The sequence below is a fragment of the Oratosquilla oratoria genome, chromosome 7 (genome assembly GCF_046742065.1).
Source record: "Oratosquilla oratoria isolate Oo_2021 chromosome 7, ASM4674206v1, whole genome shotgun sequence".
Taxonomy (NCBI): Eukaryota; Metazoa; Arthropoda; class Malacostraca; order Stomatopoda; family Squillidae; genus Oratosquilla; species Oratosquilla oratoria.
Window position 1 is genome coordinate 32,411,289 of NC_134783.1, and position 27,500 is coordinate 32,438,788.

The following is a 27,500-nucleotide window of genomic DNA, read 5'->3' on the forward strand; positions in this document are numbered from 1 at the left end:
TATGATATTTTTTTCGCGGACGTTGCAAGGATCAGCAACGGCAGCGTACCCATGTAAAGATAAGCTACTCCACTATCTTGTAAAGAGGAGGAACCCCAGCAATGAGCTTGTAAATATAAATCGCCCAGACAGTGACGATCCTTTAATATAGGCTGGATTAGGCTAGGTCAGGTTAGGATAGATTAATTTAGGGTAGGTTAAGATCAGCCTCCACAAATATTAGCTTGTAAAGATAAACAGCTTTCTGATATCCTCAGGTTGAGGATTTTTACAAGGTTCAGTTCCGTTCCATGCTATCCCCTTTGCCTATGGTACTCCAACAACCATAGAAAAGTGGCTGACAAAAAGAAAATGAGTGAAGCGAGACGAGGAACGATATTTAAAGAGAAGGTGGGGAACACAAAAGAAAAGATTGCGAAGAGCGAATTCTCAAACGAGAGTTGTAATCAACGTTAAAAAAAGTATGGCGATTTGATCATCATCGTCGGGGAATAAGAAAAGTGTATTTGCAGAAGCAGGAGGATGAGAAGGAGTACAAGGGGGACGTGGAGGAGGAGTAAGAATGGGAGGAGGAGGAGGAAGACATGGAGGAAGTGGAGGTGGAGGAAGTGGAGGTGGAGGAAGTGGAGGTGGAGGAGGGGTATGAATATGGAGGACGTTAGATGGAGCTGGAGGAAGAGAAGGAGGGAAAAAGGGGCGTGGAGGAGGAGTAGGAAGGGGAGGGGGAGAAGGAGAATGAACAAGAGGAGGTGGAGGAGGAAAAGGGGAAGAGGCGGAGGAGTAAGAAGTGGAGGTGGAGGAAGAGGTGGAGGAGGTGGAACAGGAGCCAGGTAGACAGGTGGGGGCGGCACTCCGTGCAAATATGAAATATTTTCCGGCCGAGGCTGTTTCTCAAGGTCTTGAGGATATTAAGATGGACACAGGCGTGTGTACAGACATGCTCGTACACACGCCGTACACACGTATACACACACACATGCAAACAGACGCGTACGCACGCACACAATAGCCCACTCGCATACATACACACACACGCGTACACACGTACACAAGCAAATATGGCGCGTGCTGGAGATATGATTTTAAGGCAGTGTGGTCGAGGGAGACGGGGCTCTACGAGTGTAGCTGTTCTCCTGTGTATTACACTAAGTTAAATACGATTAGGTAAATAGACACTCATAAACGTACACGCACGCATGCGAGTGCTGTCTCACACACACACACACACACACACACACACACACACACACACACACACACACACACACACACACACACACACACGAAACGTGCAGACGGAAAATATGAAAAAAACACATAAGGGAAATACAGAAATGGAAAAAGGGGGAGAAAGAGAGAGAGAGAGAGAGACGGAGACGGAGAGAGAGAGAGAGAGGAGGAGGGAGAGAAAGAGAGAAAGTGAGAGGGAAGGAGAGAGAGAGAGAGAGGAAGGGCCGGCATCTGGGATTGATGAACTAACGTTGGGAATTATACAAGAACCTGAGCAAACTCGAGTTAAGTGGTGTGTGAAATTATTTTATGCGGTGCGCTAAGACGGGAAGGATTACGGCCGAGTGCGGGGGAGGGGGGGAGAGGGGGGAGTCAGTAATAGTGGCAGGTTGGAAAGCTTGCAGGACGGGGGGAAGGAGGGGGAGACAGGGGGAGAGGGAAAGAGTGAGAGAGGAAAAAGGAAATATGGAAGGGGGAAATGGAAAGGTAGAAAGGAAAGGGGGGAGAGAGGAAAGAAGGAAGGATAAGGGAAGGGAAATGGCGAGAGAGGAAGGGAAGAGGGGGGAATAGGGAGGAGAAGAGATGGAATGGAGAAGGGAAGGAAGAAGAGGAAGAGAAGGAATGTCGGAAGAAAGTAGTGGGGGGAAGGAAGTAACGAAAGAGAAGAAGGAAGGAAGGGAGAGAGAGAGAAAGGGGGAGATGAAGGAAGGAAGGAAGGGAGAGAGAGAAAGGGGGAGATGAAGTAAGGAAATAATAAATGAAGGAATGAATAGGGAGTAAGTGAGGTAGAAAGGGAGGAGGGAAGAAATAAGCAAGGAAAGAAGAATGTAGGTGAGAGAGATATGGATAAGAATGTAGACAGGAGGGAGGGGAGAGGAATATAGACAAAAGGAGAGGGGTGGGGGAGAGAGAGAGAGAGGGAGAGGAAGAGTGAGGGGGATGGGGAGAGAGGGGGAGGGGAAGAGAAAGAAGGAGAGAGACGGGGGGAGAAGGAGAGAGACGGGGGAGAGGGAGAGGAAGAGTGAGTAGGATGGGGAGAGAGAGAGAGAGGGAAAGAGATAAGAGGGAGAAGGAGAGAGACAGGGGAGAGGAAGAGAGAGTGAGAGAGGGGAGGTAGAGGGAAAGGAAGAGAGGAAGAAGAGAGTAGACACGGAGTTGGAGAGGGAAAGGAATGTAGACAGGAAGAGAGAGAGAGAGAAAGAGAGAGAGAGGTAAGATGAAAGAAGGGAGGGGAGAGAGGAAAGTAGAGGAAGTGATGGTAAAGGGTTTGGGAATGTGGAAGCTCAGTCGGGCGGTAAACGTGTTGAAAATGATGGTTTGGCTGCTACAGGACGGGATGCCTCCTCCTCCTCCTCCTCCTCCTCGCGCGGGCCGCCAGCAAACGCCGGAGGAGGGGAAGTACTCACTGTAAGAGGAGGAGATGATGATAAGGGGGAAGAAGAGGCCATAAGGGGAGGAAGAGGAGAGGGTAAGGGGAGGGAGAGGAGGAAGAAGAGGAGGAGAGTAGGAATAGGAAGAATAGAAGAGAAATGTGAAGAGGAGGAGGAGGAGGAGGAAGAAGATGAGTAATGGACCAGGAGCAGGACCAAGATAAGTAGCAGGAGTAAAGGGAGAGGAGAGGAGAGGAAAGGAGAGAAGAAATAAAGAGACAAATGATTGAATTGATTAGTTTCCTGGTTTTTGGTGCTTCATCACTTACTGTTTGTGAAGAACTTTGTCAGATTCGGTCAAGTTTGATGTGAGGCGATTTTATTGTTTTCACGATTTTTTTCTTATCTTTATTTATCTATCGATATTCTTATTTGTTTTATTTATCTATAATTTCTAATCCTACTAATTTCTAATACCGGACAAACTTCGGGATATGACGGATCTGCCCGTATTTCCATCGGATCTAGCGGATCCTCGGTTATAACGGATCTTCGGACATAACGACAGACCTCTGACCCCATATCATCCGTTATACCGAGGGTTTACTGTATTTATATTCTTATTTTGGTCATATCTATTTATTCGTTTATTTGTTTTCTATTTTATTTATTTGTTTATTTATTTAGTTGGTTATCCATATGTTTATCATCCATTTATTTTTGCAAGATGGGCGGGGCCTTTGCGGGATATAAAAAAAAAAGTGATCAAAATGCAATCAATACTATTGGCCAAGATTCCGTATTGCCCAATAGTATTGAAAATGTAAGGTATATTTGGGTACTGGGAAATTAGAGATCAGACTCGGCAACCGTACATTCAGGATGAAATACGGGGAAGAAGAGCAAGGTGGGCTGGACACTGCGTACGAATGGAGGCAGACAGACTACCAAAGAAGGCGATGGAAGGAAGATTGGAGTGCAGACGACCAGTAGGGAGACCCAGGTACAGATGGATGGATGGAGTAAAGAAGGACGTGGAGAGGGTGGCACCAAGAGAGGACTGGAAAGAATTGACAGAGGATAGAACCATCTGGAGAGGCATAGTGAAAGCGGTGAAGGGCCGTCCGGCCTGACAACCAACAGAATTGAAATAGATTGAAAATTGAAAAATATTTGGGTACTGATTGATCTACTTTTATTAGTTCTTTGGTTGTTGGTGTGTTGACTGTTTGTAGAGGTACTTGGGTAACTGACATGTCGACCGGGTTTTAGGTGAATTTGGATATTGATTCGTCGACCGACCGAGTGTGGCCAACCGAAGGAAACTGGCAGTTAGAACGGGAAGATGGATCAAGATGGAAAGCGGAGATAGAAGTGCTGTGGTTTTGTGGTTTTGGTGGTGGTTTTGGGTTTGGTGGTGGTTTTGGGTTTGGTGGTGTTTTGGGTTTGGTGGTGGTTTTGAGTTTGATGGTGGTTTTGGGTTTGGGATGGTTTTGGGTTTAGTAGTGGCTTTGGGTTTGGTGGTTTTTGGTTTGGAGTGGTTTTGGTTTTGGGGTGGTTTTGGGTTTGGTGGTGATTTTAGGTGTGGGGATGGTGTTGAGCTTGAAAGTGGTTTTGGGTTTGAATTTTTGTGGTGGTTTTGGATTTTTTTTTTTTTTTTTTGGGGGGGGTATTGGTTTTGGTGATAGCGGTTGTTGTCTCCCTCTTCCTCCTCCTCCTCTTCTTCTCCTCCTCCTCATTGTCGTCTTCGTCGTCGTGAACCTCTTATCTGAACCTAAAGATTTATGTACGAATATTTACGCAGAGATGACAGATACGAAAAATTTGGACGAAGGGGATTAAGTCGCGCCGCCGCTGTCTTCCGCTCTCGCGACTTTTGCCACTGCGGCGGCCCGGGATCGGGGCGAGTCCCTCCAGTGAATACCTGAGTGCTTGGGATTTGCGGGGATGATTTTTGTTTTTTCAAGCACACACACACACACACACACACACACACACACACACACACACACACACACACACACACACACACACACACACACACACGAGGACGAGATGATAATAAAAAACAAGTCTGATCCGCCCTAGACTGGAGTACGTAGCAATGTTGTGGTCCCCGCGCAAAGTGAAGGGCACTAGAGAGCTCGAGAGAGTAAAAAACATTGAACAGATCGGTTCGTACTACTGCAGATAAAACGACTGAAGAGAGATGAGGTGTATCAGACCCAACATTATTGGAAAGGAGACAGCTGGCATGACAGTAGTGTTTTGGACACACGCATGTACACACACACACACACACACACGCACACACACACACACACACACACAAACACACAAACACACACAAACACACACAGGCACACCCAAGCACGCACGCTTGCACACGCACATTCGCACCAACGAACGTATGCGATTTCAGAGGCCGATACAATCACTTGTGTGCGCGTTTGTTTGAAAGGTTTGATTGAGGGCGGAATGGGCGGCTGGGGGGAGGTGGGTGGGTCCCCGTGTTTATGGGCGTCGCCGATGCCGAGCCACCGGGGCTTTGGATCCCGTGGAAGCTCTGCCAGTTGGTGACCAGTTTTTGTGCGAGTGGGCTGATGGACATTGCAGTGTGCCCAGCCACGACGCAACAGGGAACAAGCCAGTCCAGCTCGGTTTGATACTGTGTAACATATCGGGGTTTAGCCCAACCTGGGCTGGACTAGCCTGGTCCAAACTGACCCAGCCTGGAGCCAGCCTGGAGTCGGCCTGACCCAACCTGGAACCAGCCTTCAACCAGCCTGGAACCAGACTTCAACCAGCCTGGAGCCAGCCTTCAACCAGCCTAGAGCCAGCCTGACCCGGGCTGGAACTAGCCTTCAACCCGGCTGGAGCCAGCCTAACCCAGCCTTGAACCAGCCTTCAACCAACCTTCAACCAACCTGGAGCCAGCCGGGAACCAGCCTGGAACCAGCCTTTAACCAGCCTGGAACCAGCCTTTAGCCAGCCTGGAACCAGCCTTTAGCCAGCCTGGAACCAGCCTTCAACCAGCCTGGAGCCAGCCTGACCCAGCGTGGAATCGCCCTTCAACCAGCCTGACCCAGCCCCAGTCCCAGCCCCAGCCCCTGGCCAGATAGTTCTAGTGCAACGGATTATCGCGAAAGCATCGTAACGCACTGTTTTTGTGGCTGATGGGAACCACGCGAGAAAGCTTGTTTTTTGTTTTTTTTTATCCAGTTTTGTTTATTTATCTATTTTCGTTCTGTTATGTTTTTTGTTTTTGTCGATTTATTCCAATTGCACCAATATATCCGTTGGTTTTTAAAATAGAAGGAAACTTTTTTTCATTGATTTTTCATTGGTTTATTTATGTATTATTTTATTATTATTACTATTGCTTTCATTTTTCATATATATATATATATATATATATATATATTTTTTTTTTTTACTAAAGTCGTCTCTCGACACCTGTAATGAAATATACACTAGTGGACACACAGAACTGCCCCAAGGTGCTTTAAAAACTGTGCTTATACATTTTGATTGTTGAATAATATCTTGCTGTACAGGAACTTTATATATATATATATATATATATATATATATATATATATATTATATATATACATACATATATATATGAGAGAAATTCGCCGGTAACAGCAACATCAAACTGATCATTTTTATGACAGTTGCATGCAGGATTCGAACCCATTGCTTTCGGCCACCCGTAAGATCACCTTCACAGAGCCTTAACCCACTACACCAACAGAGACTGTAAAACCCTTGAAACCTGGAATCGAACTGATTCCCGAGGATAGGAAAGATCACTAATCTGCGACCCCAATTCTTGTTTTACACAAGGCCCAAGTGCACCAGTTGGCAAGAGGTAAGGATCGGAACAAATCCTTTTCACGCTTTTCGCCATTGTAACTATGAGAGAAATTCGCTAGTAACAGCGACATCAAACTGATAATTTTTATGACAGTTGCATGCAGGATTCGAACCCACTGCTTTCGGCCACCCGTAAAATCACCTTCACAGAGCGGGTTAAGGCTCTGTGAAGGTGATCTTATCATTATATAATATATATATATATATATATATATATAATATATATATATATATACATACAATTGTGTGTGTGTGTATGAATATCTTGGTGTTATTGACAGTAGTCTCTCTATCAAGTACAGCCTGGTGGTATTGAGACTTTACTTGATAGAGTATAGTCAGTAACACCAAGAGAGTCGCACAGTGGAATAAAATAAAAGAACTGAAAATGCTAGAAGCTATCCACATAAGAGAAATACCTCCGATTATCAACATACAATCTAATATGACTTCTGCTATCCCCGTCTTCAATTCTTCATCCAGATACAGTGTCCATCGGCAGCAACACAAGCATCCTTTAACTCTCTTCCATGGCGAGGTGTCCCACCACGTAAGCGGTCAACATGAATATTACAGCATTCCCTAGCGGCCTATACTTAAATCCAAGCTGTCTGTACAAAATTGTCAATTGGGTATTATATAGCTGTGTATGACTGACTTAATTCTTGTATAACATTCTGAAGATGACTCCCTGGAATCGAAAAGTCAATTAAAAATGGAAGACTATAGAAGGCTTATATTTGCCCATCCCCTTGAAATGAGATCTACTGTTAGAAATATTGGAAATATCGGTAAGAAAATTAACGAGTGTCTTAATGCTGTTGTGTTTAACAGTATATATATATATATATATATATATATATATATATATATATATATATGTGTGTGTGTGTGTGTGTGTGTCTGTGTGTGTGAAAAATCGTAATATTTCATTCTATTTTATTTCTCTTTTTTGGTATTATCGTTGTTGTTATTTTCAGCCTTACTCTGGGATATTTGCTTTGTCGACATATTTTGGGATTATGAAACATCGATTTAATCACTTGGGTAATATAATAGTAGCTTATAAATAGTACAGTATTGTTGTGCGTAGGTTGATAGGGAAGTGGGGAGGCTTATGCACTAAGTCACATTTCGATCCTAACCGTCGTAAATTGGTTGTGCACTGTAGTTTGGAGTTGTTCCCTTTGAAAGGGGCCATCACACTGGGCTATTTTATTTCCTCCAGAACATTTTCCGCCGTAAAATCGCCATGGCAAAATATTTTGCTTTCAGAACAAAAAAACATAGAATGTCATTTGATGTACTGGAGGGAAATTATTTTCCTCCGGCACATCGGATTCTCTCCCGAAAGCTGCTGGCTGAAAATCTGCTGCAACTGTCTGAGGAAAATGAGCCTAATGGGATAACGCCAGAGCAAAGGCTGGCGAGAGGCTGGACGCCAAATCTCATTCGTTGTGTATTGCCAAAGGAGAGAATTCTTTCTTAACGGGTCCCTTCTCTGAATTGGGATACTTTGGATTCCTTCCCCGTACTATACATTTTTTTTTTTCTTTTACATACTGATGTTTTTACGTACATTCCCCGTGCTATCATGATTCATTTATGTCTTATATACTTATATATTTATTTATCTATTATTATCATTTCTATTTTCATTTTTTAATATTTTTTCAGTATGTCAAGGGTTTTGTTGAGGTGTACACGCTATTCTTGCGCTTATTTCCTGACCAACACACGTAATTCAAATGTCTTCAATTTTTTTTATGAAATACATCGAAAAAACTGGACAGCAAGAGACTATCTGGTGTGTGACGAGGCGCCATAGATGAGGCGACCTGTAGAAGTCTCGAGTAGGAAGGACGCACGAACCTGATCACTCTGCATCATCCAACGTTTCTCTCTCTCTCTCTCTCTCTCTCTCTCTCTCTCTCTCTCTCTCTCTCTCTCTCTCTCTCTCCCTTTTTTATTATCTATTTTTGAGCTATTAGCAGTGAGTAACAAAATCGAAAAATGTTTTTTTCATCCCAGTTAGCCAAATTGCTTCGCTGACTGCATGAAAGCCACGAAAGAATCGGTAATAATCCATTACGTGTCTGTAGTTATTGTCTTTCAACTTGACAGAAAAGAAAGACCCGGCCAGACCAAAAATCAATCGGATGCTGTGGCGGCGACCCTGTGTCGTGTGTGTGTGTGTGCCACCGTTGCCAGGTGACACGCGTCCATTCGTGTCGCGTATCGCCCTCGGTGACACGAGGCTGAGGCCCAAAGAAATTCCAGGATTTTATTAATTTCTTTTTCTCTGTAATAGGAAATACAGTAAAGTCGAATGACGTGTAGGCCCTCCCGTAAGGTGTCACCGTACTGCACAGAAATGGAAATGGTTTGTATTTAAATGTAGTTTTGATTGAAAAGAGAAAATGTGTTTGTGTCTGCCACAGTGCATCATCAGTTAGTGTCCAAATGTTGTGTCCAACTGGAGAAAAAAAAAAATTCTAGCCTGGGGCTGTACACACATCCATTCAGTCTCCATTTCTCTCCCTCTACCCCTCTGCCTCTCCCTCTGCCCTCCCTCCCTTTCTCTCCCTCACCCCTATCCTTCACCCCTCTCTCCCTCACCCCTCTCTCCCTCACCCCTCTCTCCCTCACCTCTCTCTCCCTCACCCCTATCGCCCTCACCCCTATCGCCCTCACCCCTATCGCCCTCACCCCTCTCTCCCTCACCCCTCTCTCCCTTCACCTCTTTTTTCCTGCAGCGGGCACGTTTGTTTCTCCTTCAGTTTCTATTTCTCTGACCGTCTTCCCGTCTACGCCCTGTATTTATGATGATGCTGGACGTGCATCGCGTCGCTATTGTCTCGAGCGCGCGCGTCTCCGTAGATGAGAATGTCGGCTCAGAATGCGGAGCCATGGAAATGTTGTTGGTCTCGAGATGTTCCCCCCGAGGGACAAGACAAGGGGGCGAAGAGAGGGGAGGGGGGGAGGGGGGAGGGGGGGAGGACGTTATCCCTGATTGCTCTCAACTTGAGGGAACAATGGTGTGATAGTAATGATGGTGGTAGGGGTGATGGTGACGATTGTGATGATGGTATGGTGACGATTGTGATGATGGTATGGTGACGATTGTGATGATGGTATGGTGATGATTATAATGATGGTATGCTGACGATTGTGATGGTATGGTGACGATTGTGATGGTATGCAGACGATTTTGATGATGGTATGGTGATTATTGTGATGGTATGCTGACGATTGTGATGGCGGTATGCTAACGATTGTGATGATTGTATGCAGACGATTTTGATTATGATATGGTGATTATTGTGATAATGGTATGGTGACGATTGTGATGATGGTATGCAGACGATTTTGATGATGGTATGGTGATTATTGTGATGGTATGCTGACGATTGTGATGGCGGTATGCTGACGATTGTGATGATTATATGCAGACGATTTTGATTATGGTATGGTGATTATTGTGATAATGGTATGGTGACGATTGTGATGATGGTATGGTGATTATTGTGATGGTATGCTGACGATTGTGATGGCGGTATGCTGACGATTGTGATGATTGTATGCAGACGATTTTGATGATGGTATGGTGATTATTGTGATAATGGTATGGTGACGATTGTGATGATGGTATGGTGAAGATTTTGATGATGGTATGGTGATTATTGTGATGGTATGCCGACGATTGTGATGGCGGTATGCTGACGATTGTGATGATTGTATGCAGACGATTTTGATGATGGTATGGTGATTATTGTGATAATGGTATGGTGACGATTGTGATGATGGTATGCAGACGATTTTGATGATTGTGGCAATGACGTTGAAGGCATCGGTGACGATAATAATGATAATGATGATGATGATCGTGTTCATTGATTTATCGATGATGATTAGATTTTTTATGGTAAGGCTTTGTTTGATTCCCCTTTCGTCTTCTTCTTTCTATTTATTTATTTGATCGTTCATTTGTTTGCTTTGTTTTAGTTGTTTGAATATCCATTTGCATTCGTTTATCATTTCGAGCACATATTGACTTGTTTGTTTATGTACTTGTCTTTTTCTGCACAGCAAGTACGGAGAATTGTTCTGGAAGAAATTCAGGAATGAATGATTTCTTTTTAGTATAAAGAAAAATATATACAAGATAAAACAAAAAAAATTAAAATTAAGACCCGGGTTCTCAGGGACTGGAATTTCGTTGAGGATTTCTTGTAATATGCAACGATTTTTTTTTTTTGCTTTTTTTTTTTTCCACAACGAGAATCGTCTCGAAAGAGATAGTGTATACTTAATGTAATTATTACCTGAAGTACACGGTGGCGTCTGGCTATCTATATTATTAATTACTATCCGTCTGTTTGTCACCGGTCTAGCTCTAGGAGGTGTCTGTCTGTCTGTCTGTTTGTCTTGTCTGCCTGTCGTGTCAATCAAGCTGGTGAAAAACAACAGTTTAACGAGCACGCTAGCGTGGTGATAAGAATATATTATATACTGTGTATGTGTGTGTGTGTGTGTGTGATTCACCATGGTCTTGGATCACGGGTTGGACTCGTGATCGACAGCCACTACCCTCCATGAAATCAGGGCTCATATATGACCGATCTATGAATGATACTGTAACCTTACACGCATGCACACACCCAACTCCCCGCCCACGAGAGTTGGAGTAACGACTTGCAGCGCAGCGATACTGAAATTATATAATCCCTGGACGGGATTCGAACCCGGACTGCCGTAGTGGCAACCGGGAACTCTACCACTGCGCGATGAGCGCGCGCGTGTGTGTGTGTGTTACGCAAGATAAAGTCTAATATAAAATTCAAAGAATTAAGGTAAAGGTCAGGAGGCTACTCCAGGAGGCCGAATCCGTCGCCTTTGCCCTATGTACTATATGCGCTTTAGGGACTGTTGGGGCAGGTGATAATCACTGCTGGGAATCGGAGAGGAGTGCGGGATTCGAACCCACAACTAAGTGAGCGTGTGACCTGCTTTGTTCATGGGGGAGGTCGGAATCGTCCCGTTGGTCATGGGCGTCTACGATGGGGGTGCTGGAGGGTAGGGGGAGTTAGCAGCCTCCCCTTTTCCACCTTTATCACAATATTTATATCCCAATAGCAAATTTCCGGTATTAGACAGACCATTTTTTGTTAGTTTATACACGTGAAGAACGGTCGTAAATTTAGGGTAATGTACCTGTTTTCAATCTTCTCCTCCTCCTCCTCCTCCTCAATTCCTGCCCTCCCCCCCCACCAGCTCGAGGGGAAAATACACTAAAATCGTTCGCCCGACTTCGTAGGGAACGGAATCTATGAGGCGCGTGACTGTATTGAAGAGGGCAGCGTCCTGTGTAACGTCGCATCACGTTACCGAATTGAAGGTATCGACCGAATCTACTCTCGTCACTAATGTATGGCTCCGATCGGCTAAGCTAGCCGCACCTTGTCACCGTGGCTCTGCGGAGCTTATTTATGGCCAAGTGGAGAGGAGGTTGTGTGCCGCGCGCGCGCGCACGCGACAGCGGCGCGAGATTGCCCCCCCCCCGCAAGGAAAGAAGCGCTGGACAACTATAGGCTATGGCAACTAATACAATAACAGACTACTACTATTAACAGCAACAAAACACTACTAACAACAAACTACTACAACCAACAACAAACTACTACAACAAACTACTACAACCAACAACAAACTACTACAACCAACAACAACAAACTACTACCAACAACAACAAACTACTACCAACAACAAACTATTACAACCAACAATACAAACTACTACAACCAACAACAAACTACTACCAACAACACCAAACTACTACCAACAACAACACCAAACTACTACCAACAACAACAACAAATTACTACCAACAACAACAACAAACTACTACCAACAACAGCAACAAACTACTACAACCAACAACAGCAAACTACTACCAACAACAGCAACAAACTACTACAACCAACAACAACAAACTTCTACCAACAACAACAACAAACTACTACCAACAACAACAACAAACTACTACCAACAACAACAACAAACTACTACCAACAACAACAAACTACTACCAACACAAACTATTATCAGCAACAGCAAGAACAACAAGGACAACAAGAACATTAAGAACAAGAACAGCACGAGCAAGAACAAGAACAGCAAGAACAAGAAGAGCAAGAACAGCACGAGCAAGAACAAGAACACCAAGAGCAAGAACAGCAAGAATAAGAACAGCAAGAACAAGAACACCAAGAAGAAGAAGAAGAAGAAGAAGAAGAAACTATTGTGTACCTCGCGGCCCGTAGGTGGCGTTCCGTGTGAGGCTCGGGGGTGGCGGGGGATTCCTCGGACGGAGAGGCGAGTTGCACGGAGTGACGTTACACGCGGGAATTACGCGGATGTTTGGTCAAGCGAGAATAAATAAGAGTAGGTTAAAGTTAGATTTGGCCACAAATGTTAATAAAATACTGAAAATGTGTAAATATGTCTGATATTTTCGTCATTTTGTCTTCTCATAGCATTTGCATGATAGTCAAATAAAATGAAAAATTGAGTATAATATAAGTAACATCTCTCTGCGGGTTGGCAATTGGCTTCTGGTTTGTTGTACGCGTGTTTTGTCCTTTCTCGCACCCTGGTTCGAGTCCTCTAAGTACCATTGACTGTCATTCGCCCTGGCGATCGGAAAATGCAGGGGAGACGACGGCTTTGGTCGGAGCAAAGCGACTCGTGGCGCGAACTCCCCACATTTTGGTATTTTTTGTGTCACCTGTATATTAAAAGTAGACTCAATTTGTGCAACATAGCTGTTCAACACAAACTGTTCAACATAAAAAATTCAACATTCGTCTTTTTGAGACGTTCGTCTTGTTGAAATTGTTCTTGTTGAAAAGTATTTTTTTATAAAAACGTTCTTGCTGAAAACGTTCATCTCGTTGAAAATGTTTATCTTGCTGAAAACGTTCTTCTTTCCGAAAACGTTCATCTTTCCGAAAACGTTCATCTTTCCGGAAGTGTTCTTTCTGCTGAATCGTTCGTCTTACTGAAACCTTGTTACTGAAAACGTTCTTGGTGAGACGTTCTTGGTTAATTTTTTTTCTTCTTTCTTTTTGCAGATCGGGTCGCTGGACGACATGTACTTGTTTGAACACCAGCATGTGCACAAACGTTCGGCCGACCCTTCTCCTCATCATCACCAGAAACTCCACTCCGATCCCCAGGTAAGTCTGGAAATATACACAAGTCTCGCTATTTTCCAGAACTGGGCGCGTTCCTCCGTGCGTTTCTAGGTGCGTTCCTCGGTGCGTTTCGCTTTAGTTTGGCCGTGGTTAGCGCTCCCAAAGTATTAAAGCAATATAGGTGCCGGTATAGTATGTGGCCTACGAAATTTTTCTTTGGTATAGTATTATGTGGCCTACCGGAATTTTATTTTTGGTATAAACCTGTCTCTAAAGCTTTAATAGTTTGGAAGAGCTAACCGCGGCCAACGAAAGCGGAAAGCACCGAAGAACGCGCCCAGCTCTGCAAATTTCTGTATAATTGTATTTTCAATACTTTTCGAAAGTACCTGTGGTGGAAGTATTTGGTGACAATTGTGACCCCAGTGTTTGTTGGCATTAATTATGGTGGAAGAATTTGACAATGATTATATTGCCAATATTTGTCGGCAGTAATTATGGTGCGAATGATTGTTGACAACAGTTGTCTTGCCAATATTCCTTGGCAATATTTGTGGTGCAAACATTCGTTGGCAGTGATTGTCGCAACTTTGCTTTCTACGTAACATTGTATTGACAATGTGTTTTATTAATGATACATTCAATAGTTACATTACCATTGTTTTATAACAGATATCACCAGACTGACAATTCGTTACCAAATGACAATTTATTACTAGAACCAATATTTAGTTTGTCAATACTCTATTACCGACTGATTATATATTCCATATCCTTATTGAGAACCCGTCATCTCCATAGAAGCTTGTTATCACCCCCTTCATTGGTGGTCACACTATTGACAGTAATTCAATAGTCCTTAACGATTCCCATTGACCCCTTTGCTTCAGAGACGGAGGAGATGTATTGCCCCCCTCCCTCAGGTGAATTAAATCGACTGGCGGTAGGGAGGGGAGGGTCACCCTGTGTAGAATGGAATATGGACCCCCCTGAAGTTGGACCCGGGGTTTATTTGCTATAGCGGAAAATAGACCCTCCCTATAGGAAATTGACCCCCTACTAAAATATACAACTCCTTGTCATGTATACTGGTGTTAGGTTAGGTTAGGCAAGATCAGGCTAGGTATGAATGACCACTTTTAACCCGTGTTATCTAAATCATATTAAGCATTGGTCAGCCTATTTCATCCGTGAAATGTATTTCATTGCCAACGTTGTATAGATTTTACATATTTTGATAAACGAAACTTATTAATATGTTGACGTGTTATGTTTATAAATAAGAAAGAAAATAAACTTGTATTTTGAATGGGGGTCCATTTTCCATAGTTGGGGTCAATTTTCCATAGTGGGGGGGGGGTCCATTTTCCATAGTGGGGGGTCCATTCTCCATAGGGGGTCCATTTTCCATAGGGGTCCATTTTCCATGGGGGTTCCATTTTCCATAGTGGGTCCATTTTCCATAGGGGGTCCATTTTCCATAGGGGGTCCATTTTCCATAGAGGGGTCCATTTTGCACTGCGGAAAATGGACCCCCGGGGCCAATTTTGTATCGCACACCGGTACGTAAGAGGTTGATGATGAGAGTTCACGGGGAATGGAGGTCTGTCTTCTACCCTGGGGGTGTCTGTTGTGCCATCTGGTGCCTTCTTTGGCGCCAGCAGAGGGGGAAACGAGATAGTTTATTTCAACACGCGTTGTGGTTTTGGGCTCTTTGTGTGTGGCCTGATGTACCACCTGGCTTAATGCCCTTGTTTTCGTGGACGGGGATGTCACTGGGATGAATAAAATCGCTTGACGACGGCCAGAATAACAAATACAACCCGGTGCGGCAAGGGTTGTTCTTTCGGTATTGTTGCTTTGTTTTTGTGATTTTATTATTTTACCATTGTTTAACTGTTAGTGTATTATTGTTGTCTTTTATACTTCTATATTCTATAACTTGCGACATCGTCATTGTCGTCATCACGTCATCATCATCACACCTACGTCATCACTCACTACCACCACCACTCACCACCAATACTGTCATTACGCCACCACCACTATCATCACGCCACCACCACTATCATCACGCCACCACCACCATCATCACGCCACCACCACTATCATCACAATACCACTTATGATCACATTACTATCACCAACACTACTATCAATTCACCATCAGCACCACTGCTATTATCACAACCACCACCATCATCACATCACCACCACACCACTATCATAACACCACCGCCACCACTATCACCATCATCGCTGCCCGTTAAGCGTTTCGATGGTTATTTAAACGAGCTTGATTGTTTTCGTGTAAAAAGTGATTCGTCTTCTTTCATTTGAGGTTGTTTGCGTCGGCCTGGCCACACCCGGCAGGGAGGCCTCCCCGCTCGTAATCTCCAACACCCAACCTCTACCTCCACCACCCCCTCTACCTCCACCACCCCCTCTACCTCCACCACCCCCTCTACCTCCATCACCCCCTCTACCTCCACCACCCCCTCTACCTCCACCACCCCCTCTACCTCCACCACCCCCTCTACCTCCACCACCCCCTCTACCTCCACCACCCCCTCTACCTCCACCACCCCCTCTACCTCCACCACCCCCTCTACCTCCACCACCCCCTCTACCTCCATCACCCCCTCTACCTCCACCACCCCCTCTACCTCCACTACCCCCTCTGCCTCCACCACCCCCTCTACTTCCACCACCCCCTCTACTTCCACCACCCCCTCTACCTCCACCACCCCCTCTACTTCCACCACCCCCTCTACCTCCATCACCCCCTCTACCTCCATCACCCCCCTACCTCCACCACCCCCTCTACCTCCACCACCCCCTCTACCTCCATCACCCCCTCTACCTCCATCACCCCCACTACCTCCACCACCCCCTCTACCTCCATCACCCCCTCTACCTCCACCACCCCCTCTACCTCCACCACCCCCTCTACCTCCACCACCCCCTCTACCTCCATCACCCCCTCTACCTCCACCACCCCCTCTACCTCCACCCCCTCTACCCCCCTCCTCATCCTCCTCCGCTCCGCCCTTTAACTGCCGGCTCCATTTTGCAGATGAGGGCATGCAGGCCCCCCTCTTCCCAACCCCCAACCCCCCCTCTTCATCCTCCATCGCCTTCTTAGTTGTCTCCTTGACTTCCTCGGGCGTTGCGATCTCTTCTGCTCGTCTCTTTCTCCTCCCATATTATCAGCTTGACCTGTTTCCCCCCCCACCCCACCCTCTCTCTCTCTCTCTCTCTCTCTCTCTCTCTCTCTCTCTCTCTCTCTCTCTCTCTCTCTCTCTCTCTCTCTTTCTCTCTTTCTCGTTATTCTCACAAGCTTCGGTATACTCTTAATTCCCTCTTTCTTCTTTACCATCTTCTATGGACTGTCTCCAGTTTTTCGTGATATTCTCTGTAATCCTTTCGTCACGTCCTGGAAGGGGAGTGGAGACGGAGTTGTCCCGCTACAGAATAAGATCACTTCCTCTTACCCCAGCACCCGTTCCACATCCCACTCCAACTCCAGCTCCATCTCCCACTCCAGTTTTACCTCTTCCGTCATCGTCATCACCTCCGCATGACTGTACACGTTCACATCCACCTCCTCACGCCCGTATCTCTTCCATTTCCACTTCCACATTCCTGTACCACTCCACCTCCAACTCCACATGCCTGTAACACCTCCACCTCCGCCTCCACCTTCATCCCTGCATGCCGATACCACCTTTCTCTCTACCACCGCTCTCGTCTCCCATCATTTTCCTCTTCCTTGATTTTTTCCCTCCGGCAACATTTTCACCTCTTCTCACCTCCACCATCGTCGCCTCCATATCCTCCACCTCCACCGCCACGGGCACTCCAGCCGCTAAATTACTGGGCAATAAGGCGGAGTGTGTGGAATCAAAGGAGTGCAAGTGGAGTTTGCCGTGGGGGGAGGGGTCTCTTGTGATAATTAGAGGAGGTTCGGCTGTGAAGTGTTTAATTAGAGCGGGCCAGTGGGAGTTGATGGCCCCTTGCGGGACTTTCATCCTGTCTTTGTACTCTTGAGGTGCCGGAGATGCCTCAGAGAGCTTCTGGGAGCTTCTGAAAGCTTCTGAAGGTTCCGGGGTCGAGGACTCGGTATACAGTTGGCTTAAAGGATTGTGATTTAGTATGGAGGATGTTTGAGCCTAACGTGAGATAAGTCTGACCTAAGCGAATAGTTCGTTCGTTGTTGTGTGAATACGATCTTGTTCAAGGAATATTTAGTGGAAAAGGGGACTACTCTGTTTGGAATGTATGAAGTACATAATGAATGTTATAGTTGTACTGTTCCGATATCTTCATGGGTCAGTTCTTGGTGTCCACAATCTTGCACCTTTACTATGCCGATTAACTTTGCACTGCATTGGTGTAGTTTCACATAAAAAAAGTGTGAGTTACGTGTGCCTATTAAAATGCAGACGGAAATTTGATAGGATAAATTCTGGAGGGGTGGTAAGATTCCAGGTATGAATTCAGCCGAATCGTAAAGTTAGTGCATCATTATAAATGTTAAAAAAAAAAATGGAGATTTAGTTTCTGGTGCCAACGATAGATGGCGTTGGTTTTGCATCAGTATGCAAGTAGCGGCATTAGACATGTAGCGATTTCGTAAAGAGTACAGTGTGTATGTCTTGTCAACAACCAGAGCCAACTAGTGCCAATGTAAACAACATCCATTATCGAAATCTATAATTACACGAACGACAACAACGACACACTTCAGATCCCGACTCTACAGTACCTCGGTCAAGGAACAAAGCCAAGCGAAGCCCAGTGAAGCGAAGCGAAGAGAAAAGGGAGAGTTCTTGAGGCTCGGGGAGTGGATGTCTGGCGGGTTGGGTGGATGGGGAGGCAGAGGTGGGGGGGGGGGGAGAAAGGGACAATGGAATGGCAGGAAGTGTGTAATGAGGTAGGGAATGGAACTTGAAGGGCGGGTGGAGGGGGGCTTCGGAAGGGGGGATAGGATGCCGGGGCAAGCGTCTTCTCCCATAATGCACCAGTTCCTTGCTGGGATAAGCGAAAAGGGCGCACATCGCAGAGACGCAAGGTCTCATTTCACGGGGACTTGGTTATATAAGATTTTTCTTGGGCGTTTTCTTACTGCAGTGATTGTGTCACTGCTGTTCCTGTGAAAGGTGCCTTTGCGCTTCTGTTGTTGATGCATATTAACCGCCATTCGGGTCGTGGCCACGGTTGCCAGCACCGTCTCTTGACCCCCGGTGTCTTACGATAGACACAATGAAGTGATACTGAGGAAGAAGCCTCTGTCAGAGACCAACGATTGTAGTGGTGGTTCTGCAAACAAGACGTCGGAGAGAACACACTTCCCATCTCTTCCATCTTCAGAACCCATCAGTATCGTTATCTTTGTCTCGAGGTGCAACCCAGAGAGGCTGCCATTCTGTCCCAGGACAAGGACCGATATATTTTTAAGCTCGGCCACCTTTTTCCATATAAGGAGAAATGACAACCGGCGACTGATCTCCTTACTGTTAACTGGTGACTAACAGAACCACACTAATAAAACACGTTTCTTCTTGAGCTGAATAAAATCACCAGACGGCAGCAAGAATAAGTACGAGAGTCGAGTATTGACACGAACGAAGTAAACCCTATTCACACTAGCGGAAACCGCGGCGGTACAGCACAGTCAAGGAAAAATAGCGCGGTTGTGTGAACGCCTCCATTGATTTACATTGTTACTGAACCGCGGCGGGTGAATCAGCTAGTGTGATTCACAGGGCCATAATCAAGATAATTGCTCATTGATCTTCCTGACGTTTACAAGGATTTTCTTAAGCTGAATGAAATCGTCTGCCTACCACCAGAATAGACACGAGTTTTTTATGGACATCAGAAGGAAAACGGGGTACCGGAAGTGACGTCATGGATTTTATGAAAGACTTTATCCGGATGCTGTCTAGTCAGAACCTGTTGGGACAGTGCAGCCCACGGCTGAAGTCAGCAACGTGGGCTGTCGTGGTATTCTTTAAGTTATGAAACCATGTCGTCAGAGTGAGTCGGATTGGTCGACCTGATGGACTATCTATATGTTAATCGCCAACCAAACGTGTTTTGAAAAATGTATAGCAAATAACGTATTTCCATGAAAATTGACATTCAGAATACTAAATCTAGAAATTGGTTATAATCTAGGAACAATCAGACATGAAAAGGGCTTTTAATACTTTCAATTGATTAAAAGAAAAGAAAAAAACTCATCGTTCGCGTTGCCAGATGCACGATGTCACTAAGCAGGTCATGTTTGTTGAATTCCCGCGGGAGATTGAATTATACGCCGGTGGCGTAGTCGGAAGCGTGCTGGATTCGTATTCGCTTAGTTGTGGGTTCGAGTCCCGCAATCCTCTCCGATTCCTAGCAGTGACTGTGACCTGCCCCCAACAGTCCAAGAAACGCGTAATAAGGCAAAAAATGACGGCTGCGGCAGTAGGTACTTAGCGCCCCCTGGCGTAGTCCCCTCATCACCATCATCATCTACATGTGTATTTGCATCCTCAGGGAGACAACAACAGCAAGATGTCGTGAGTGGGCGAGCCCGTGGGTATTTCGTAATCGGCGTCCCCATTACAGATAATGGGTGCTAGGGACTCGTTAAGCGTCCACGATTTGCGCTGCTTCGGGTTTCCGCCTAATACGATTTCTTGCAAGGGCGCAGACGCGGCGGACCCCGGATCGTCGGGTCCATTACCCTGATCAGACTTGCCCATTTATCAGACCCGTTTTACTTCTTGAGACCCTCTCTCTCTCTCTCTCTCTCTCTCTCTCTCTCCGCGAGAGGTGGTCCATTCCATTGATTGTTTTGTTCCGCTGCTGATGGGGTCGGTCCCGAGGCTTGTTGGACAAACGGAACGTGCTCTTCTTTCCCCCCTAAGGATACAGCTAACATGACCTTGGGAGGCCGTCGGGGTTTGTGGAACAGCAGTTCGGGTCTTGTTTGGGAATTCAACGTCGAGACGGAGATCCGGGGCCAGACTTCGGGGGGGGGGGGGATCGGTTGCCCAGTAGACGAAGGAATGTGGTTTGACCTATTTGCGAGTCCAAGGAGGCTCTCCTTCGGATGAATAAAATCGCCTAGTGGCAAGTGGAATAAACGTATTTATTAAAAAAAAAGAAATTTTCGAATACATTTTGAATTTGAGATTTTGCTTTCGGTTGAGGAGACGAAGGGGAGAGACGCCCACAGAATTGATGGATGGAAGGGCAAGGTGATCAAACCTGTGGAGAGTTGTTTGGAGTAGGATGGGAAGGGTGACTGCATGGGAGCTTGCTTTGAGGGACCGGCGTGTGAGGGAGGCAACCTAGCCACCTCCTGATTAACAAGATCGTCTGACGGTAGAGACGATAGATGTCAGGTACTTTGAGGGTCAACAACCATGGATCGTTTGCTCTAACCTGGCGGAGCTTTTACTTTCAAATGTTTTTTGACAGTCAGTTTGTAATCCTCAATTTCATTGAGTAGCCGTTATTTATTTATTAATATATTCAATTTTTTAATGAGCATTTCTCTGATGATGTTGCTGTAGCGGTTGATGTTATGGTTTTTCTTTAAACCTGTGCAGTTGAAATTAACTGGCTGTAGTGTAATATAGTGTTAATTAACCGCTTGAAGAAAAAGATGAACCGTATGCCTTGCCCGACCAACCAATCCAGGCGACTTCTCATTCTGTCAGATTGTGTCCCGCAGTTACGTTTATTCAGATTAAATCTCACAAAACCCCTTGAGCTTAACTCAGTTTGGTCATGTTAGAGAGTTTGACGGAACTAGAAATTGGCAAACACAGTTTTGAGAAATAGGAGAAGTTCCAGAAACCCTGGAAAGACCCAAGTTTTCACAAAGAGGAATAGTTAGCTGGAAGTGCTTCTCTTCGCAGCATCTTCCAGGAAAAGAACCTCAAACGAAAGATTTCCTGAAATCTAATCAGGTCTTGAGCTCCAATACTTAACGTTTCTATTGTTATAATCAACGTTCGTGTTATAATGATTAACGTTTGCGATGCGATAATTAATGTTTGTGTTGTGATGCTGAACGTTCGAGTAGTAATACTTGACGTTCGAGTTTGCGTTATAGTACTTGGCAATTGCGTTGTAATATTTAACGTCTTAATACTTTATGTTTGAGTTGTAATACTTAACGTCTGCCTCTTAATACTTAACGTCTGCCTCGTAAAACTTAACTTCTGCCGCGTAAACCTTAACTTCTGCCCCGTAAAACTTAACGTCTGCCGCGTAAACCTTAACGTCTGCCCCGTAAAACAACGTCTGCCTCGTAATACTTAACGTCTGCTTTGTAATACTTAATGTCTGCCTCTTAATACTTAACGTCTGCCTCGTAATACTTAATGTCTGCCTCTTAGAACTTAACGTCTGCCTCGTATTAACGTTTGCGTCGTAAAACTTAACGTCTGCCTCGTAATACTTAATGCCTGCCTCTTAATACTTAACGTCTGCCTCGTATTAACGTTTGCGTCGTAAAACTTAACGTGTGCCTCGTAATACCTAACGTTCCTTCGTCGATGACGATTGAGTGTCTAAGAGTTCCTCCCAAGGCCGGAGTCGCTTGAAGGTGGACCGCTACTCCAGTGGTCCGTTTTTAGCGCCAACCCTCAAGGACGTCCACCGCCTCTGCTGCAGAAGTCGCACACGCACACACACAATCTGCTGCACTACAGCGCCTTCTACAACAGTGTCACATACCAAATGTCGTCACCCTCGTAAAGATATTGCCTAAGTCATTTTTCGTCAATTTCCGGATTTTTTTTTTTTTTTTTTTTTTTTTGTCTAAATCAATGTTTCATTGCTCCTTGTGGTACAATTCCCAATGTTTTATTTAGTGTTTGAGTAGGTTTAAACTACGTTAGGAGGAACATTACGTACATTTATAAAATAGAAAAAATATTTTTCTTTTCTTTTCGATTTCCTGGAAAGTTGGACAAATGACTTAGGCACTTTCTTAATGAGGCTGGCGATGTAACGTTCCTCTGGTATGGTTTCCGGCGGTTTCGGATGATGTCTGGACACTGAGGAAACACACCAGAAGCCTCCGGAACGTCGCGAAGTGTTCTTGCAAACTGATTGAAAGCGTCTGGTACTACAAAGAATATAGTCTCGAAAGAAGAGTACCTTTTCTACAGAAGTATACGATGATACAAAGCCCTCAAACCGGACACTGTAATCGCCCGGCTTTCATATCGTGGCGCTTCTTGTAGAGTTGTGGTCAAAAGTCCTGATCCACCATATAGTTTCCATCATGCAGAAGTGTCATTTGTTGCAGTATACATGTATTCTCTTACAGGTATTTTTTTCTGTGAGTACTCTATAATGAGAAGCGCATGTATTGATGAGAAATGAAAGCTTTGTTGATGACTGTAAGTGTGGCACTCGAGCAGAACCGGGCGCCAGCGTCTGGAGGCGAGCCGGTTCGAATCCCGCACGAGTCTGTGCGTGTTGGCTTTAAAACCATGCGATCTTAAATCCCCTAAACTCAGATATTGAATTTGTAAAGACCGAAATGTAAAAAAAAAAAAAAAAAAAAAAAAAAAAAAGTTTGGACGTTTCAAGTCTTTTGCCCAAAAGTATACGAGGCTGGTTCCTGCGCCATAGTGTGCACTATTGCCCAACGTCATAGGGTCTCCCAAGGCACTATAAGAAATCGCCCACCCGCACGCCCGGCCGCCCATCAGCAGACACTCCCGACGGCGGCGCTGCCAGGGAACTTGCCAGGTGCTCTGGCCTGTAAAAAGAGCATTCCACCCTCTCAATTATTATTTTAATGAGGGAAATTAGTCGGCAGATGCGCCCACTGGATGGAAATGGGGGAAAGAGGGGCGAAGGTGGAGGGGAGGGGTGGGTGACGGGGAAGGGATGAGGAAGTGTAGGGAAAAGGGGGAGATTTAGGTGGAAGGGGAGAGGGATAGGGGAGCGGTGAAGGGAGGGAGAGGGGGAGGGAGGAGGAATAAGGAAAAGGGGGAAGATTTAGGTGGAAGAGGAGGTAAGGGGAGAGGGATAGGGGAGCGGTGAAGGGAGGGAGAGGGGTAGGGTGGAGGGAGGGAAAGGGGAAAGGGTGAAGGGAGGGAGAGGGGAAGGGAGGGACGTATGACAGGGAAAGGGGAGGAAGAGGGAGAGGAGGTGGTGGTGTTGGAGTGAGGCTGAAGAAAATATATATTTTTTTTTGTGGGGGTAGGGGATAGTAATGGGAGTGTATAAAGAGGGAAGGAGAGAGAGAGGGGGAGAGAGAGAGAGAGAGAGAGAGAGAGAGAGAAAGAAGGGGGGGAGAAACGGAGAGAACGAGAAAAAAAAAAAGTGGATGAGAATGCAAATTACCGGGAAGAGGGTCAGAGTGAGACTCGGAGTGGTGGAAGAGGGATTTCTAGGAGGCGGTGGAGGGGGAAGTGGTGTAAGCGGTGGATGAGGTTGAGTAAGAGGAGATAGTGGAAGCCGAAGAGGCGTTGGAGGAGGCCAGGATGACCCAACTTGTATGAAGGTGGTTTTGTAAACGCAGAACACCTAAGGTGACGAAAGAGGAAGAGGGGGAGGACGAGGAGGTGGAGGAGGAGGAGGGACGACGAAGAGGAGGGAGTGGTGGAGGGAAGAGGAGAGGAGAGAGGTGGTGAGCGTGTTGGGCCCGTGTCTAGAATGTAATGGATTAGACTCACAGGCCAAATTTATAAAAGATCGTAGCCCCTAAGTCTAGACATAAATCTTCAAAATGGCGGAGATTATTACCTAAATCCCTATGTCGACAACCTAAATGCTTATGTCTAGACCTAAATGTTTATGTCTAGGATGTCTAGAGTTAGAGGTTATGATCTGCTATTAATTCGGCCCCAGATTCCTATTTCGTTTGTGGTCACCAGCGCTTATGTCTGTATTAACATATTCGCGCCTAAGAGGTAGAGACGAAGAGGCCTTGAAAGAGAGGCTTACTCAATGAGGGCAACAGAAAAGAGGAAAAGTGGAAATTGAATGTGATAAAAAAAAAAAAAATTGTAAAAGAACGTCACGAGACTCCGATCCGTAGGGGTGGCACTAAAATCAGTGCCTCATACGGGGATTCGACTTATTGCAAAGTATTTCTTTGTAAGGAAGCCGACAGTAAAAAAGTAATAATATGATAATAATATAGTAATTGATAATAATGTAATGAAGATATTATGAGGATAATATAATAAGGATGATAATGATAACAAAATAAAATTAGATAAGAAATGAAATCAGCAAATAAAGGAAACTGTGACAAGGTACCCTTCGCAAGAACGCTTACTTTATAACTTTGTAATATTAGAACTCCCCCTGATACCACCAATAAATTAATTGTGAAATGTTAGGTAAAAGCTAATAATGTTACAAACAGTTCTGTTGACGGATCATAAAGTCCGCTAGTGCTCTCTCTCTCTCTCTCTCTCTCTCTCTCTCTCTCTCTCTCTCTCTCTCTCTCTCTCTCTCTCTCTCTCTCTCTCTCTCTCTCTCTCTCTCTCTCTCTCTCTCTCTCTCTCTCTCTCTCTCTCTCTCTCTCTCTCTCTCTCTCTCTCTCTCTCTCTCTCTGCGTTCTTGCTGACTTGCCCCCTATGCTCTTGTTTTCATGCCGTTTCTCGTTACTTCTTGTGATTTTTTTCTCTTTCTCTCTCTCTCTCCATTTGTCTCTTCCTTTCTCTCCCTCTCTCTCCCTACCTTTCTCTCTCTACCTCTCCCTACCTTTCTATCTCCAACTTCCTCTCTCTCCCTACCTTTGTCTCTCTACCTCTCCCTACCTTTCTATCTCCAACTTCCTCTCTCTCTGTACCTCTACCTACCTCTCTGTACTTCTCTACCTGTATCTCTCGACCTCTCTATCTCTTACTACCTCGCTCTCTACTTCTCTCACTACCTCTCTCTTTCTATTCACCACTTCCTCTCTGACTACCTCTCTCTTTCTACCCCCGCTTCCTCTCTCTACCCCTCACTACATCTCTGTACCTCTCTCTACCTCTCACTACATCTCCGTACCTCTCTCTATCTCTCTCTCCTCTCTCTCCTCTCTCTCAATTCTCCTCTCTTAACTCTCTTCTCTCTCTTCTTTCTCTTCTCACTTCTCTCTCTCTTCTCTCTCTTTCTGCCTCTCTTTGTCTCTACCTCTTTCTCTCTACCTTTCTCTTTCTCTCTACCTCTTTCTATCTCTCTTTCTCTCTCTCTGTCTCTCATTTGACCGCGAGGAGCGGAGTACATTGTATTCAGGTCATCATTCATGAAGCTGTTGTTTATCAGTTTTCTGCTTGCATTATTAGCAGCTTATCCTGTCAATTAATTACCTGTGTATAGTTTTCGTGCTCGCACTGCTTTGAAGCAACTTTTGTATGCAATCTGCTGCAATGGGGTCAGTGTGACAGAGTCGAGAGACCTTTTGGTCCATAACGGGGCAGGGCGACGAGAGGGAAAGATTGGGACGTAAGCGTGCCCAAACTTGAGAGAGAGAGAGAGAAAGAGAGAGAGAGAGAGAGAGAGAGAGAGAAAGAGAGAAAGAGAGCAATGATTGTCTAGTTGAAGGAGCCTAGATAGGAAGAATCTAGAGAGGGCGTGAGGGAAAGAATGGTCGTCTCCATAGTGAATGGTTACTGAATAAGAATCGCTTTTAGAAAGAAAAAATATAATAGATGAAAAGAAAAGTAGATTATGAAATAGGTGGTGGAAATTTTTTTGGAAAATGGATAATGGAGAATTTTTCTTTAATGTGTACTTTATATATTTTATTCATTTGAATATGCTAACCTATTCTGTTCCATCCTATTTCATTCCATAGTAATTTATCATCTATTATCTTATACTCTGTTGTAATCTAGGGGTGTGCCGATTAATCTGCATCAGCAAGAATCGGCACTATTTTTGTAAATCGGCATCGGCGAGAATCTGTTGTTGTTTTTTTTTGGGGGGAGGAGGGATCGCGATCGTCATCGGCCCCCCCCCCCCCAAAAAAAAAAAATGTAGATGCCGATTCACCAAAAAAGTGCCGATTCTTGCCGATGCCGATTAATCGACACACCCCTTTTGTATTCTGTTCTGTTCTGTTCTGTTTATTAAGGAGAACATTTGGAGATGCCTAGGCCAACCCTCGACACGCGACGTGGCTCTAAAATGGTGGCTTGTAAACATGGTCCGCCTTAATTTGACCCTGTTCTTACTGCGACGCCGTTGACAGATTTAATTCTGGCTAATAATAGACGATTTAATTCAGTTGAGAGGCCACAGTCTCGATCGAACAGGAACCCCTTCCTCTGATTCAGATAGTCGCTAATAGCCAGGGCCTGTAATGGCTTTGTCACATCTTGCGTGTACGATTTGGTGTTTCATGAAATATTCGATATTTGACGGAGCTTTTGCTCTTTAATGAATTTAGGTTCAGGATTGTTCAGATAAGTGTGTGTATTGAGATTACTTGTTATTATTAGTTATGTATTTGTTGTTGTTAGTTGTTTGTGAACGTTTCGTTTGTTTATTATTGTTTGTTTATGTATGTGTAATTTCTTTATAGTTTATTTGTTCAGATGAATATAGAGATCATTTGGTATTACTCATGTATTTGTTGTTATGTATGTGTTTTTTATAGTTTGTTTATATGAATACAGAGAATTTGTTATACATTCATTGTTAATGCGTTTATCGTTTTTTGTTCATATAAATATATATTGAGATTATTGGGTATGTGTTCGTTGTTAGTTGTTTATATACTGTGCATTTATTAGTTTATTTTCATTTTTGATAATTATTTATTGTTATTCTGTTTATTCATTCGTTTTTTGTTGGT

At 44.8% G+C, this 27,500-nt stretch overlaps 1 protein-coding gene across 1 annotated transcript in view; it reads left to right on the plus strand.

Annotated features, from left to right (window-relative positions):
• The window catches only part of Fur2 (furin-like protease 2), an 822,743-nt gene that overhangs the window by 177,791 nt on the left and 617,452 nt on the right, over positions 1 to 27,500 (plus strand). Inside the window, exon 2 of the mRNA XM_076187899.1 lies at positions 13,616 to 13,720. Within this exon, the coding sequence (XP_076044014.1) occupies positions 13,616 to 13,720 (105 nt within the window). The remainder of the gene's footprint in view (positions 1 to 13,615; positions 13,721 to 27,500) is intronic.